The sequence below is a fragment of the Typopeltis vanoorti genome, chromosome 8, assembly GCF_054136105.1.
Source record: "Typopeltis vanoorti isolate ZY-2024b chromosome 8, IOZ_Tvanoo_1.0, whole genome shotgun sequence".
NCBI classification, from domain to species: Eukaryota; Metazoa; Arthropoda; class Arachnida; order Uropygi; family Thelyphonidae; genus Typopeltis; species Typopeltis vanoorti.
Window position 1 is genome coordinate 102960842 of NC_143556.1, and position 17734 is coordinate 102978575.

General features: G+C 36.4%; 1 protein-coding gene across 2 annotated transcripts in view; it reads right to left on the reverse strand.

The window, feature by feature from the left end:
* Positions 1-15571, reverse strand: part of LOC150104237 (uncharacterized) — a 358570-nt gene extending 342999 nt beyond the window's left edge. For both annotated transcript variants that reach the window (XM_090396863.1, XM_090396862.1), the window contains exon 1: positions 15457-15571. Coding sequence is in view for 1 of the 2 variants with exons in the window: in XM_090396862.1 (XP_090252988.1) it covers positions 15457-15464 (8 nt within the window). In the remaining variant the exon portion in view is untranslated. The remainder of the gene's footprint in view (positions 1-15456) is intronic.
* Between the last annotated feature and the right edge of the window lie 2163 nt (positions 15572-17734).

The following is a 17734-nucleotide window of genomic DNA, read 5'->3' on the forward strand; positions in this document are numbered from 1 at the left end:
TCTAATTGGAAGTACAATGTATATTTAATATCTCACATGTGTGAAATATTTCTAAGAAATGTTTCACACATTTTCATGTGATGGAAACATTCAGTAATGTGTAAGGTACTTGTTTCATGAGTTTTTAATGACACTTGTGACAGTGACAATTATTAGAAACAGGTACTCACAAAAATAAACAGTAATAACTTTATTATTGCAAATATTCTGCAAAACTAACAGGCCAAATGTAACTGGTGTTTACTCAGTTCAATGTGATTGCTTCTGCTTCTACTTTGGACGTTCAGTCAAAATATGACTACAGTATGTTCAGCAGACTACAGGAATGCCAGTCTAATATCAGCTTCAATAAACCTGAAAAATCTGGCCTAGCACAGAATGGAGGAACACTAACCACAATATTCTCAGGACTAATATATATGCCAATTACTTTGATGCCGGTTTAAGTTTTGTGGTTGATTAAAGAAAGTACTGAAGCTATTTTATACCACCCAAATTTAAAGTGGAATGACTGCCTATTCATTACAAAGATTTGGGCAAGGCTCATCCTCCTAAATGGCAAGAAATCATGCAACTCCCAGCATTTGTTTTATTTAATAATTTTTATTTTATTTTATTTTTTATTTATTTGTTTCTTTTGATATATTTTTTATCTTTATTTTATTTTTAATCCCACGGTCTTTTTTTTTTTTGTCATCCCATTTAAATTTAATTATTTATCTAATTTTATTTGAATGTAGTTTAAAGTTAATTTATTTAACTTTGAACTACAGAGATAGGTGTCTTGTAAAAATATTCTTCGGTCAAAGTTTGGAAGTAGAGAATCAGAGAAATGAAACAAGGCATTACTGATGCATTCTGCACTACTGCTTAGGACACTTTAGTGTGAATTCTGAGGAAACATTCTCTCTTGTCTTTCTCAATAGCAGTGAGAAATCTAAGCTTTTAGCTAAGATTACTCCAACTGAGAGGATTATTATCTAGTATTTCTAAGAAATAGCTTATTTCAGAAATGACAACCAGTAGCAGTAAAAGTAATAATACTTAGAATCTTTGGGATGCATAGAAACAATCTTATATGGTGAAAATATAGCATAGTATTTCTAAAACTTAGAATAATTTCAGCAAACAGCTCAACAACTGAACTATTGCAAAGAAATAGTCCAGAATTACAAGTACATCATTTGACAGATACAACATTATTACAGGTATTTCCTTATTTCTTTTGTCAAAATGGTAAAATGAATTAAGATTTTGAATATGCAGTATTCCAATACAAGTATGAGCGGCAGTTAGCTAATGAAGACCTAGGGAGTTCTTTCAATATGTAGCCAGCAAAAAAAAAAAAAAAAAAAAAAAAAAAAAAGGAAGATTATGGAAAGATGACAATGACTGAAGAAAATCCTATAAGGACAACTGCTGCAGAAGATATAGTGGAGATACTTAATGAGCAGTTAATAAAGGTCTTTCATTCTTCTGAATGTGACATCATGGATAGATTGAGAGCAGCTGATGATGGGGAGGAGAGATTGACTGTAAGTGAGCAAGAGGAGTATGGGTAATTCAGCAAACTTGATGTTAATAAGGTTGTGAAAGTTGATAACACATCACCATGTATTCTGAAGGAATATGCCAGGGAGTTGACATCTGCCTCGACATATTTTTTTAATACCAGTCTTGCAATGGGTTGAGTTCCAAAGGAGTGGAAGGAGGGCAAGATTGTGCTACTTCATAAGGGAGGTGATAGAACTGAGGCATCAAATTATTGGTACATCTGTGTCAGGTGTTGTGGTTAAGTTGTTGGAGAAGCTGGTGACAACTAGGATCCAGAAGTAGGTTGAAAACAATGGTAATATCTTTGATGGACAGCATGGATTTGCTAAAAGGAGGTCATGTTTTAGTAATCTACCTATTACAATAAAGTGACAGTTTCAATGGACAGAGAAGAGGGATACACAGTAGTATATTTATATTTCACAAAGGCTTTTGCTAAATTATCAGAGGGATAATCACACTACAGTGGATGGAATTGGCTATTAAATTAATGCATTGGATCGGACACTGGCTATCTGATAGGTATCAGCAAGTTGTGTATGGGGGAGCAATATAATGGAAAAAGAAAGTCACTAGTTTTGTGCCTCAGGGGTCTATTTTAGAGCCATTGCTGCTTAACATGTATGTTAATGGTATTAGCAAAGATTTGGAAGGGGATGTTGAGTTGTTTGCAGATTATGCAAAGTTGGAACAAACTGTAAAGAGTAGAGAATGTGTGGCCTTACAAGAAAACTTGAATAGATTGAGTGAATGGGAATGGGGATGTCAGTTCAATGGTGCAAAATGTAAGGTTTTAAAATTTGGGAAACAAAGATAGAATGCAGAATTTATGCTTGGTGGGAGATATATTGTTGAAGGTGGAGGAAATAAGATCTTGGGATGATAGTGGATAAGGATCTGAAATGTAGGGCACACATTGTCAAAATTGTGAGGACAATTTTGAGAATTCTGGGAATGATGTGGAGTACACGGACTTGTAGAAGTAAAGAGATTCTTGTTCCAATAAATAAGGGCTTTTATTAGGACACACATGGACTTCCGTGCACAGATTTGGTCACCTGGTTTTCAAAAGGATGAAGAGATGTTGGAAAGGGTCCAGAAAAGACTTACTAAGGTCTCTGGAATGCCGTATATGAGGAAAGGTAGAAACGATGCAATTTGTAGAATCTAGTGGATAGGAGGAAGAGGGGTGATATGATAGAGACCTACAAGTTAGTAAGGGGTTGTTATAGGATCAATGTGTGTGTGTTAAAAAGGTCTTAAATCCGATTCCACATACTCAACATAGACCTATAATGCTTCAATTCAACCCAGCAATTATGCCTAACACAGTCCCTTACAGACGACGATTTAATTTCCAAAAAGCTAATTGGAAGGGTTTCATGGAAGATCTCGACCGCTCCATAGAACAAGTCCCTCCAAACCCTAAAGCGTATCCTGAATTCATAAAAATACTGAGGAAAATCTCCACCAAACACATCCCCCCAAGGATGCCGCACAAACTACATTCCAGGCCTTTCCAATGACATACAAGCCCAGTATGCTGATTACTTACAACTTTACAAAACCAACCCCTTCTCAGAAGAGACTATTCAAGCAGGAGAAAAATTATGCTCCAAGATGGCAGAGGAAAGGCATTCCTCATTGAAAAAAGAAATAGAAGCCCTTGATATGACCCATAGTAGCAGAAAGGCATGGAACTTTATCAACAGAATTAGGAAGAATTTCACTAAGCCATATGAGCATCCACAGGAAACAGCTAATCAAATTGCTCACCAGCTGCTGTGAATGGAAAATTCCCTAAAAAAGCACACAAAAAAAAGAAGATACTTAGCCATAAGTGAGGAACAAAATATGATTAATTCAGATTTCACCATCACTGAACTCAATGCTGCCATAAACCTATTAAAACCTAGAAAATCTGCAGGCCTTGATGATGTCTGTAATGAACAGATTAAACATTTTGGAACCAGGACTAAAGAGTGGTTATTAAACCTATACAATACTTGCCTCAGAATCCTAAGGATACCAACTATCTGGAGGCATGCCAAAGTGGTGGCCTTTCTGAAATCAGGGAAAACTCCAACAGAAGCAAAAAATTACAGACCTATATCACTACTCAGCAACCTCTTTAAACTCTATGAATGATTAATTTTGAATAGGCTACAATCCCTAATCGAACCCCATCTTATTGCTGAGCAGGCTGGCTTTAGACTAGGCAAATCCTGCACATCACAAATTCTCAACCTCACCCAATATATAGAAAATGGTTATGAGCAAAAACTAGCCATAGGAGCAGTCTTTGTGGACCTAACTGCAGCATATGATACCATAAACCATCTCACACTCAGAAATAAAATATACAGAATAACTAGAGACTATCGCCTTGTCCTCCTGATCCAATCACTCTTGGAAAACAGACGCTTTTATGTGGACTTGGAGGGTAGGAAGAGCGACTGGCACCTCTAAAAAAATGGGCTCCTCCAGAGAAGTGTGTTATCACCATTACTTTTCAACATCTACATCAATGATCTCCCCATCTTTCCAGGAACTAGAAATTTTATCTATGCTGATGACCTTGCCATAGCTACTGAATCAAAAAATTTCAAGTCCATTGAAACTACTCTAGCACTTGCCTTAAATAGTCTAAACACATACTATACCAGCAATCAACTAAAAACAAACCCCTTGAAAACCCAGACTGGCCTTTTCCACCTTAACAATAAGGAAGCTACAGATTTCTTGAGAAGGTTCTAAAATAGAACATTCCTGGAACCCAATCTACCTCAGTGTGACTCTCGATCGCACCCTCTCATATAAAACCTACATAAAAAAAACAAAGGCAAAATTGAATGCAAGAAACAATATATTACGAAAGCTTACCGCCTCCAAATGAGGTGCAGACCCTAACACACTGAGATCTTCTGCCTCGGCCCTTTGCTATTCTTCTGCTGAATACGCCTGCCCAGTATGGTCCAGATCCTGCCATGCTGAAAAACTTGATCCAGCATTGAATGAAAGCTGCCGCTTAATTACAAGATGCCTGAAACTAACACCATTAAAAAACCTGTATACTTTGGCTGGTATTGCACCCCCTTCAATTCGAAGATCTGCATTCTCAGCTGATGAAAGAAGCAGACAAATGAATGATGAACGCCACCCACTATTCAACCAGACCGCAGTGCCCCAAAGACTAAGATCCCGACGTAGCTTCCTGGCAACTGTTGAACCACCTAAAAACCTCCCAGAGGCAAGACTTCAACAATGGCTTGCACTGTATCCTGAAAATAATACTGGTATTCCAATAGCTGAACATCTTACACGTGGTGCCCACTTAGACTGGAATACTTGGAAAAGCCTCAACAGACTGTGAACGACAGGATGCTGCAAACAAAACCTCATCAAATGGGACTACCTCACTGGCCCAGACAATTGTGAGTGTGGGACAACCCAGTCCATGGAACACCTTCTTGCTTGCCCCCTTTCTTCTATCACCTTGCACAAAAGAGGACCTTATATCCTGCACAGAAAGAGCAGTTGATTGTGCAAGATACTGGAGGAACATCTGACCATATCTATTGTATATAAGTTATGTATAGTTTCCTTTTTTCATATTTAATTATTATTTCCCTGTATAATTCACCTACCAAATCTAAGCTGATCTCATTGTAATGTATCCTAATTTGGTGTAAATCATGTTGTATTACTTACTTACTACTGTACTACTTGTGTTTGGATACGAAATAAATAAATAGGATCAATATTGGAAAGGTTTTACAGCAAACGATGGAAAATCAGGGGAGAACCAGAGGACATCCCTGGAAGCTGTATAAGGAGGGTGTGAGCAGGGAAGTGATAAGCAGGTTTTTTGCATGCAAAGTTGTGAATGATTGGAATGCCTTGCCTGAGAGGGCGGTGTCTGCAGAGAATTTGAGTGTCTTTAACGCACAGTATGATGAGTAGTGTGTATGACAAAAGGACCTCATAGACGAGTCTTTGACTCCATGGGGACATAGAATAATAATAATAATCAACTCTCAGCCTTGTTTTATCAAGCCCATGAAGGATTTTTCATGAATAAAATATAGAAAATCAAAATCCAATATTGTTGGGCATATGATTGTATGCCTTTTCATAATACTGAGAGAATTTTATGTATATTTGAGTTTTTATGTAAGGTTTTCTATTGTGTCCTTGGATAGCTTATTCCTCAAGGAGTTGAAAGTATTGCATTAACCCATGCTTTTTGGAATACTAAAAGTTTTTAGAGTACTAAAACTTTTAAGGCCTGTGGAGCTTAGTGGAAGTGGCGCTTGTGTCCTCTGTGCTTGGTCGCTCGAAGTTAGACTTAAGTTCAAGTCTAGTCGTTGACTGGAGAAACTTTTACTAAGCCTATTTTCGACTGGTTCCTGAGTTAGTCGATCTCTGGCACAGGCAAGCGGGTTTTTCATCCCGTAAACTCAAGAAAATCGGCCGTAGTACCCACATTATTTTAGACAAGTAATATCTTGTTAAGGTTAAGTACCAAGAAATGGCAGCACTTGTTTGCCAGCCTCTTCATCGGTGGCTGTTTTAATTAGTGATACACACTAATTAGTGATAGATTAATTAGTGATAGACGCTAATTAAAACAGCCACCGATGAAGAGGCTGGCAAACAAGTGCTGCCATTTCTTGGTATCTAACCTTAACAAGATATTACTTGTCTAAAATAATGTAGGTACTACGGTCGATTTTCTTGAGTTAACGGGATGAAAAACCTGCTTGCCCGTGCCAGCTATCTCTGAATGGCTACCAGTGGAGATTGAACTGCTCACTCAGTCTCCAAAAGCTAGATAGGTATAAAGGCCTCGCCTACTCCCTATAAGGGAATAAAAGGTGTTAACTGATTTATTTATTTTATTTTTAAATAGTACTTTTATTGTTTAATATAGATATGGAACAAGTACGAATTATTAGAAACAAGTATTCACCAGAATAAATAATTTTATTATTGCAAATATTCTGGTCTGAAACTAACAGGCCTTCATCAGTATACAATCACAAGGTGAAACAAGAAAATTATTATACAGGATAATAATAATTTCACACACACACACACACCAGTCATTATTTACACAATACCTATCATACCCTCCTTAAACTCATTCAGTGACAGCAGTTACAACCACTTCTGGCAACTGATTTCATCCATCCACCTTCCAATCAAAAAATCTAGTTCTAATACCATTGTTTATCACACTTTCACAAAATTTCCAGGAGTGACCCCTACTTTTCTCCCCTCCTGCCATGTACTGAAAAAAAGTCTTGTGTTAGTCCTATAAAACTCCTTTAACCTCTCTACAAGCTGAGGTGGATGAAATAGTCAGACCATCTTAGCATTCTACCTTTTCTCATGTAATTACTTTCCTCTGCTGTTAATTCCTTAACAGTGATTGTAGAGCTATTAGCAGATTAACTGTAACTGGGTGACCTTTGTGTTGTCACTTGACCCAGTCTATTGTGTTACTTGGAATTTTCTTTACTGTCCTTTGATATCTAAACTCTCCCCCCACCCCCACCCCAAAAAAACAAATTTCACATGTGCAAAGATAAATAATCAATATTCAAATGACCATAGATCAGCCTTTGCAATGAATTTATTTGGTAGTAGTAAATTTGCTGTCTTTTATTCTTCAAATCAGTGCAATGGAATAAGACAAATTTTGTTCTTTCATTTGCAGTAATAAATCATTATGTTAAATATTTATAATTTTTTCCAAATAATATTTATTGAAATAAATATGAACTCTTATTTTTTTTCCTTGCAAAATAACATTATATGGATCATCGCGCTTCAGGTCTAGAAACAAAAGTTTCTGTTTTTATGAACAACAATGATGTTAAAGATAGTATAACCAAGTGAAAAAACTTTCAACATCTATGTTGAATCTAAAGTATTTTAATAATAAGGTATGACACTTTTTGACTACTTGTATATGGAAATATGACTTCTGTATTACTTCAACTTGAGTATCACTTCTGGGTCTGGCTCCCACTGATGAGACCTCAATAAAGGTGGAAACCAGTCTATGTAGTAGCACTCTTCCCATAATGCATAGCTTTATACACATATGAAAGGGTGTGCCAAGCTAAGGCAGTTGATATGAAGTCATTAGCCTGTATATACAAGTAGCTCAATCATGAAAATACTTCATGTGTAAATATTGTCCAAACATTATGCTTGGATAAAGGATTAAAGAATATAATTTCTTGGCATCTTTAATTTATAGATGTTAATTTATAGATGCATTACTTGTTTTCCAATTGTGAGACTTCTTTTTGATATCAAAAATTTATATCCAATGATATTTCAGCAGGAACTCCTTCACCTTTTGCTTAAAATTGCATCAGATAATTTTTCTGGGGGTGCACATTCCTATAATATCCAGTGCTTAATCGCTATAGATATGGTGAAAATATATTAAAGATGTTCTATAAAGACTGATCCAAAATTTATGCTCATTTTGAAGATTTCCAATTGCATTCCCCCCTCCTCCTTTCCTCTCTGCTCCTGAAACTGAATTATAAACAACTCTACAATTTTCTACCATGAAAGTTTTCACAGAATGTATTATTATTATCCCAAGACCCCATGGAGTCAAAGACTCATCAAGGAGGTCCTTTTGTCATACACACAGCTCATTATACCGTGCCTTTTGTGTATGGAGGAGCAATATCCCTGTCAACAGAATACTGCTCCTCCATACACAAAAGGCACGGCATCCATGCAGTAATCTATCAAAAGCCTTTGTGAAATATAAACATACAATTGTGTATCCCTCTTCTCCATCCAATGAAGCTGTCACCTTATTTTAATAAATAAGTAGATTACTAAAATTAAAACATAATCTCCCTTTAGCCAATCCATGCAGTCCATCAAACATAATACCATCAACCGAATTCTGAATCCTAGTTCTCACTAGCTTCTCCAACACCATAACCACAACATCTGACACACAGATAGGAGTATAATTTGATGCTTGAGTTCTATCAACTCCCTTATGAAGTGGCACAATCTTGCCCTCCTTCCACTCCTTTGGAACTCGATCTACTGCAAGACTCATATTAAAAAAATATGTCAAGGCAGATGCCAACTCCCTGGCACATTCCTTCAAAATACGTGGTGATATATTATCAAGTCCCACAGCCTTATTAACATCAAGTTTGCTCAATTCTCCATATACTAATATGTGGAGAATTGTGGAAATTATTTCACACCTACTTTACTTCTTGCTTACAGTCAGTCCCTCCTCCTCATCATCAACTGCTCTTAAACTTTCCACGATGTCACATCCACAAGAATGAAAGACTTTTATGAATTGCTCATTAAGTATCTCTGCTATATGTTCTGCACAGATGTTCTTATACCATTTTCTCCAAACAATGTCATCCTTCCATAATTATTCTTTTTTCTGTGGCTACATATTGAAAGAACTCCCTAAGATTCTTTTTGGCCTCATTAGCTAACTGCTGCTCATACTTCACTTTTGCTCTTTAGCAAACAAGTCACCCACTTGCTTGTTCTTTGTAATCCTCATGGAATCGATTACGACCTTTACTCTTATGCTGCCTCCATAATGTCTTTTTCCTCTGTATTGCATGTTTAATCTCTTCATTCATCCATTTCACACTTACCTTATTTAAACCTTCTGACCCTTGGAATACATTTAGACATTACTTATTATTTTTAAAGATACCAAGCAATTTTATAAGCTAGGTTTTAATCATTTTTTCCCAAGTAAGCAAACAGACAAGTAAGTCAAGTTTGCGCCTGCATGTAGTGCAAGTCTGAGGCAACTCGTTGTAAAGGTGGAGTAAGCTCCAATCACTTTCCTTAGAATTTTCTCCTAATGCAAAGCACATCCCCTTGAAGAGATGTATGATGCTATGCATTAAAGGCAAGGGCCGCTACCTAGACCGGTTTCGACCTTTATTGAGGTCTCATCAGTGGGAGCCAGACCATCAAGGAAAATGATCGGAGCTTACTCCACCTTTACCATGAGTTGCCTCAGACTTGCACTACATGCAGGCGCAAACTTGACTTACTTGTCTGTTTGCTTACTTGGGAAAAAAGGAATAAAACCTAGCTTATAAAATTGCTTGGTATCTTTAACATAGTATACCCAAGTTAAAAAACTTTCTACAACTTATTATTATTATGTAACACCTCCAGGGAGTCCAAAGACTCATCGAAGGCGGGCACCTACTCTACAACTCTCCGTCTCCACCAACCACAACTCTTCATCTACACTAACGCCATCTACTGCCGACAACCACCACTAGCATTTTCACAAACTATAACAAACATCCATGTCCATGGCGGGATTCGAACCCACAGCCTTTTTGCTGGAGAGTGGATACACTGACCACTCGGCTAACCAGGTCGGCTTATTTCATTATTCCTATGCCTTTCTCTACTACTCTTGGGCGGTTCGCCTTATAGGGTCATCGCCACCTTGGCCATGTACGTGCTCCTGTTGTAGGTTGCTCCATCGACGAGACAAAAGTCTCGATCTCCTCCATCCTACAAGAGGACTGCTCCTCAAATTACTTCTACTAGACAGTTCTTGAATATCCCTCAAACAGCGTTGATTTCGTTTCCAGCTAACTCTTCATTTCATGCTACACTTGCAAGTGGTCTCCTGAGCTCCTCATAATCACCAGCCTTGTAGTTCCACATATACCCTTTTCTGACAGAGGCCCTCACACTGCTGGCAACCACCTAGGTAATCACTTAATGGTCACTTTCACCAACTAGAGTGATTTGCCACCTCATTTATAATTACATCCTGTAATGAGATGATCAAATCCAAGACCTCAATCCTCGTGTGCCCTCTGTTACATACTGTCTGAGGTAGTTGTCTCTCAGAAACTCATTTTTTTCACTTCTAGTAATGAAAAAAATTATCTCTTCATCATAATCTATATTGCCATAATTAAAATAGCCTGTAATGATCACCCTTTCCTTATTTGCTTGGCTAATTTGATATACATTTCACAGTCACTACCATCCACATTACCAGGTCTATAACAACATCCGACTTAAGTATTTCATTCTATTCACCTCCATCTCTCTCTAACCATACTATCTCAAAACCACTGACACTATTTTCTTCTTGCATCTCTACTTTGTATGGACATAACTCTTTCTCTATCATCAATACCACTTCCCATCCCTTTTTACCCTTTCTATCTTCATGAAACACGTCATACTCTTTTATCTCTATTCCTGTTCAGAATGTCATCTTCCCCCAACCATGTCTCACTTATTCCAACAATTCTTAGGTGAACAAACTCAATTAATGCAACTATTTTATTTGTCTTGTTATTTTACACTTATACCATTTATATACAAACATAGCAGCTCATTCCTGGATCTATAGCTAGCTCCATCAATAGCACTTATTTGATGCGATTTCTCCATGCTCAACTTGAGGCCATTTCTTTTTCTCTTTATTCATCTTAGAACCGTCTTCAAATCCAAATGTTTTCCCTTTATCCTAGGTCATCCCTTTCCCTTTTTGTCTGCACACACATTCATATCCTCTTGGAACATCAATCTTTCTCACGCTGTGTTTCTCTGTCTGTTCTGCACACCTGTTATCTCATTAGCTATACTCATGCCACTCACTTCTTTATTCATAACCACCTCTTCAATCTCTCCTGTCTTACTCTCTTGTTTTTCCACATCACTTTCCACTTGATCAGATTCATTTTCTATCTTACCGTAGCAGTCTCTCTAAGTGACTGACACCAAACCATTCAAATGCAGTCCATCACTCTTATACAGTTCACTTCGTCCTTCAAACTCATTCCACATATTAACAAACTGCACTCCATTCTCCTCATATATTTCTGCTAACATATCATTCATAATCCTTGCTCTCCCTCCCTCCCCCCTCATCTCACCACCATCAAAAGATTCAAACACCCACGCCCACAGTGGAATTCGAAACTGACTTGCTGGCCAGTATGCAACCACTCAGCCAACTAGGCCAGCTAGCATCCTGCTAATCCGTTCAGTTTCATCCATGCTTTTGTTGAATTGTGACTGTAAAAATTCAATACTATTTGAACTGAGGTTTCATTTTACTAATCTATAGCAACACGTTATGTTGGTTAGCACAAATACAACAACAACAACATACTTTTACATGAAGAAATATGAATTTGAAACAAGCAGGAAGACATGAAACATCTTAAGTCAGGTTTTTTTCAAATATTTAGTATATTTTGGAGTAAAAATTGTTTCATCTGATGTTAAGGTTCAAGATATAAGGATATAAATCGATAATTTACATACAAAAAAAAGTGATGCTTTGTCGGTTTATAATATTGTGCATGACTACTCATGTCTTTCAGCAATGTCTGTTATCCAAACATTAGAAAACTCCAGTTTATTTTCATGATTTTTTATTATTCTCCTTTTAAACATTTTCTAAATGGAAAAATGATTAATATACAAATTTGGTGATTATTTAGAATGTCTCATCTTCCTTTTTATCTTCCTTTTACCCTCTTTTACCTTGCAGTGTCGAGGGTCTATTAATCATCGGACCTCAAACCGTTCACATGATAAGGTGGTCAGCCCTACGCCCCAGTGTATACTATGCCCTGTAGTGTTGAGTTCTCAAGGCCAGTTTGCCTGCTTTGAGGGATGAAAAATCCCAGGATAAACTGGGGAAAACACCCTACTGCCCATGCCAAATACCGGCTAACTTGGCTATGGCTGAGGAAGATTCTTCAGCTCCTCACATCAGCAACGGGAATCGAACCTAGGACACTCCTTCCCCAGGCATATGGTTGCGAAGCGCACAGCCACTTGGCTAAAAAGAGCCTGTGTAGCTTAGTGGATGTGGCATTTGCACACCACACCGCTCAACTGCACGAAGACTATTTAGAATGTCACCTAGCACAAATCAGAAAATAATTATGTAACATGTACACACAGCTACTTGCTGATAAAGCAGTTAAGACTTTTTTTTTTTTTTACTTGGTTATAAGGTAGATTATAATTAACTAAAATTCCTTTTAGTTTTTATCATTTATCCAAGCATGAGCACATGAGTTAATATCAACAATAACCCACTTATATATGGAATTGATGACTTAACATCAAATTGCCATAGTATCCTAAATGCATAGCACACCACCTTCAAAATGTGTATTTTAATGTGCATTATGGGAACGGATACTGCCTAGATGGGTCTGACCTTTAATGAGATCTCATCAGTGCATGCCAGACATGCAAAAACACTGTAGGCTAAATCAACATAGCAGTTTTATTTCCATATACAAGCAAGAGAATGCTATATCACCATATTATTAAGATGAGAAATAGTTGAAGTGTTTTTTTTTTAACTTGGTAACAAATTAAATTAAAAATAACAAGAAATTATATTCTGATTTTTATCTACCCAAGTGTAAGCATGTGAAGTGACAGCACAATACTACTGGGATTCTAGGGAAATTTGATATAAAGTCATCTGTAAAGTTATAGCAAAAATATAATTTCTCCTTGATCATAATTTATAGCTAAGCATTCTTCTTTCATAAAATCAATATGTATCATGTGATTTACACAAAAGTGCATAACTAAAAGAAAATAATATATACATAGAGAAAGCAGAGACTGCAGAGAAGAGTATCTTTCAGGCAGGTTGCCATTGTGTATATGTGAGAGTGTAAAGAGAAGTAAAATGGGGGGGGGGGAAGAGAAATCTCCAAACAATCAGAGAAGCAACTCTGATTTCATTTGACTCTCATTCTCCCAAATACAAGAGTGGTATGAAACGTCCTCGGCCTAACAATGAAAAAAAGAATTTATAATTTCAAAACTTTTTTTATTTTTCAACATAATCTCCCTTAAGACTAATACATTTATTTCAGAGATGCTCCAGAGCCATTATCCCAAGCCTGTAGTGGTTCTCAGTAAGATCTGCAAAATACCCTCTCTACAGCTGCAATCACATCTTGATTTGAAGAAAAACGCTGATGACCACCGAGGAAGAATTTTAGTTTTGGGTAAAGATAGAAGTCAAAGGGAGCCAAAACTGGGGAATAGGGTGGATGTTCCAACAATCATAGTGCACATCCCTTAATTTTCCCATTGCCAAAACACCTCTGTGGGCAGGTGCATTATCCTGATGAAAGTTAATTTTTTCTTCTGCAAACTGAGTCTTTTCTCACGGATTTTTTTGTCTAGTAAAATAATATTCCCTGGTTATTGTTTTACCCTTTTCAAGATAATTAATAAACAAAATGCCTTTAGCATCCCAAAACACCAATGCCATGACCTTTCCTGCTGATGGAACCAACTTTGTCTTCTATGGCACTGAAAAACCATTTTCTGTCCACTGTTTTGACTGCTGTTTGGATTCCAGTGTGTCATGGTGAATCCAAGTCTCATCCATAGTAATAAATTGATGCACAAAATCAGTTTTATTCTTGTTAAAATGCTCCAAGCACTGTTCAGAGATTTTCGTGCGAGTGCGTTTTTGATCTGCTGTGAGCAAGCGCGGCACCCATCTTGCGCAAAGCTTTTTCATTTGCAATTCTTCATGCAAAATATATCCTACATGTTCTTTTGAAATGCCTATTGTCTCAGCAATTTCATGCACTTTGACTCGTAGCTCATCCAATACCATATAATGCACTTGATTAATGATTTCTGGTATTTGGACATCCTTCACGCGGTTCATCTTCAAGGCCGGTAAGACCACGTTTAAACTCGGCAGCCCATTTCTTAATTGAAGAGTGCCCATAAACTTTTATGAACCTTGAATGAATTTCTTATGGCATTAAACCTTCTTTTACAAAGAATTTTATAACTGCACAATACTCAATTTTATCCATTTGAAGGGATACAGACAACACTTTTGTTTCAGACAGCTGTATAAAACAAACTACTTGATAGAATGACTTGCAATTTCACATGGACGCTTATAACAGATGTACCAACTTAGAAAAAAAATATTTTTGCCATCTATGGTTGAGGTCGAGAACTTTTCAGACCACCCTCATAGTTTGAGTAACCAGCCTGTGAAAATTCAGCACTTTTGAAAATACATCCTAAAAGATTCACCACTAGACTATGAATCATACTGTCTACAGAACCAATTTTCAATGCTTCAAGATCCACAGAAAACATCATTAAAATGATTTTAGATGCTGTTTTCTGTGATGTTTCCAACACCTAATCGCTGCTCGTTTATTCCACACAACCCCTGAATGATCAGCAATTTGTAGAGAAGCAATAGATGCTTTTTTCCATTTCGTATAATGGACATCCCATTATAAGAGATGTTAATTTTGAGTGTTTCTCAGTTTTTATGGTTTTTGTAATTTGCATTTATAATGTGCATTTTCTACTCTAAAAGTATGTGGATACTGGCATTTAAAATCTGCATATTTGTTATTTACTTCATAAGCAAAGCCAGTGACAGGCTTCATATCATAACACTGAACCTCACAATGCAGCAAGGAATCCATCAAACTTAGGTTAAGTAGTATTAATGCAATATGGATCATTCCCCTGGAAATTTCGAAATTACTTCAAAATCTACTTAAGAGAGCCGAATTGTTTTGCTTCTGTGATAAGGTAAGGGTTTTTATATGAAAGTTTTGAAATTTCCAGGGAAATGAAAAATCGCCAATGTTAGTCAATAAAAAAAAAGGCTTCTAAAAGCTCGCCTACATGAAATAAACATTTATTACAAGTGTTCAATAAGGATTCCTTTTGAACCAACTGTTAAACAGCTCGTTTTAGTGTAGCAGACGGCACCTTTACCTAGTTTGCCAGCCATACTTCTCATATAAGAAAATCAAAATTTTACAAAATCGATCAGATCGAAATTTCTACCTGATCATATATATATGTAATAAACGAAGAGCGTTTTCAAATACTGAACTAAGAAAACTAAAACTTCATGGTAATCACAAATACATCACAAAAATAAACAGCTACAAACATCGCGCTCAACTACACGACGCCCTCTAACAAATCGCATTCAGCCAATCTGTATTACATTAATGAAAACTTGAAGAATGGATAACAACGAATTTATGCTTATCAAGTAACCTCTATAGAGTCTCGTCCAGGTTTGGCTACAAAAGTTATGAAACCAAATCCAAAATAACACTGAATGTTGATAACTCATCATGGCTAAATTTAATGATTTGTCCTTAGGTGAACAAAATTTTGATGCACGAATATTTCAAATTCAAAAACTTCAAATATTTCGAATATTTTAGAATATCTCAAACTTAAATAAATTCAAGCGACTTTATATAAACATGCACACAAGTTAAAGGTTTCATTTGCTAGCCACATAGATCTCATATCCAGTCTTCTAATGCACTTATTACTGTATAAATCCACCTAGATCTTGATTTCCCTCTGGTCATGTTCCTGCCGTCGTGGGAAAAAAAAAAAAGAAAGAAAGAAAGAAAAAAAAAAAAAACTTTGCTAACCTTTGTTTATTCATATTATTCAAGCGACCATACCACCTGAAATTAACTCTACTCAAACTTTCCTAAATGTCAAGTTCCTTCCTATTGTCTTCATTTTTAATATAGTTCTATCATTAATGCTATCTGCTCACACTACCTATTTTTTCTTGGAACTCTCATATCTGTGGTCTCCAGTCTCTGATCAAATGTTTTATTCCAAACCTATTTCACACCTTTATATTAAACACTGGCTTGTGTATAGCTGGTTCAGTGTTTTGACAAATTTCATATAAATTTAATAAGTTGACTTCCTGCCATAAAAGCTTTGCTTTCTTTTGTCTATTTTCATATTTGCTTTGCCATTATCACAAAATAATTCTGCCTAAATAGCGTAATTTTTCATCTTATAGGTTCCCGTTTCGATAGGTAAGGATGCAGTAGTTGTTTTAGTCTTCGAGTCTGTTTTCACAGTGTTCTACTTTTTATTGCTAATTTTCATACCAAATTTATTACACCAGTAATTCAATTAATCTTTGAAGCCTGCAGACTTCTGCTGGATTCCCTTAATAGTATAACATCATCTGCATAATGTAAAGAGCAGAATTGAATATCTTCAATTTTGCTTTCAGTCCTAACTTTACTTTTTGTGATGATGGGCTCTATGTTGATGATAAATAATAGTGTAGATAATATGCACCTTATCTCACGCCTGATCGTGTCGCCATGCTACACAGAAAAATCGACTCTCTTGGGAATCATAATGTCACTTGAGGAAACTGTGAAAGTCATCTGAATCACACACATCCTTATATACGAGGGCAGTCTGAAACGTTCTCGACCATAGATGGCAAAACTATCACACAATTTTTTTTGTAAGTTGGTGCATCTGTCACAAGCATCCATGTGAAATTGCAAATTATTCTATCAAATAGTTTGTTTTTTACAGCTGTCTGAAGCAAAAGTGTTGTCTTTATCCCTTGAAATCGATAAAATTGAGTATTGTGCAGTTATAAAACTCTTTGTAAAAGAAGGTTTAACGCCAAAAGAAATTCATTCAAAGTTCATAAAAGTTATGGGCACTCTTCTAATTCGTTTTCGACAATTAAGAAACGGGCTGCCGAGTTTAAACGTCGCCGTACCAGCCTTGAAGATGATCTATGTGAAGGTCCAAAAAGTAGTGTAACAACACTACCACCAGAAATCATTGATTTCTGATCTTTTCGGAGATTTTTTTACTTCGTTCTGGATGTCAATACCATCCACAGTGATGGCACTAACTTTCTTCCTACGTGCTTCGATCTTGAAGCTGTACTACCTAACCCATAGTGATTCTTGTACCCTTAAAAACTCCTAGTAAAAATATGTTAATGTAGGCATATTTAATATATAGACATGATATATTGATTTAATATAAAAACAAGATTGTTCTCTCTCTCTCTCTCTCTCTCTCTCTCTCTCTCTCTATTAAGATCATATCTTTCATTATGTCAGAAAATGTTTTCACAAACAATGCACAACAGTTTTCCTAACGGGTTCGCTATAAATGAGAACTAATTTCCCCACTTTTCATTGAATTCACGTTTACTATTGCTTTCTGTTTTTCTTTTGCACTGCGATGGGTAACTGAATGCAAAAACAGAGCTGAATTTTCGAAAAAGTACAAAACTGCAAATGTTCACAAACGAAGA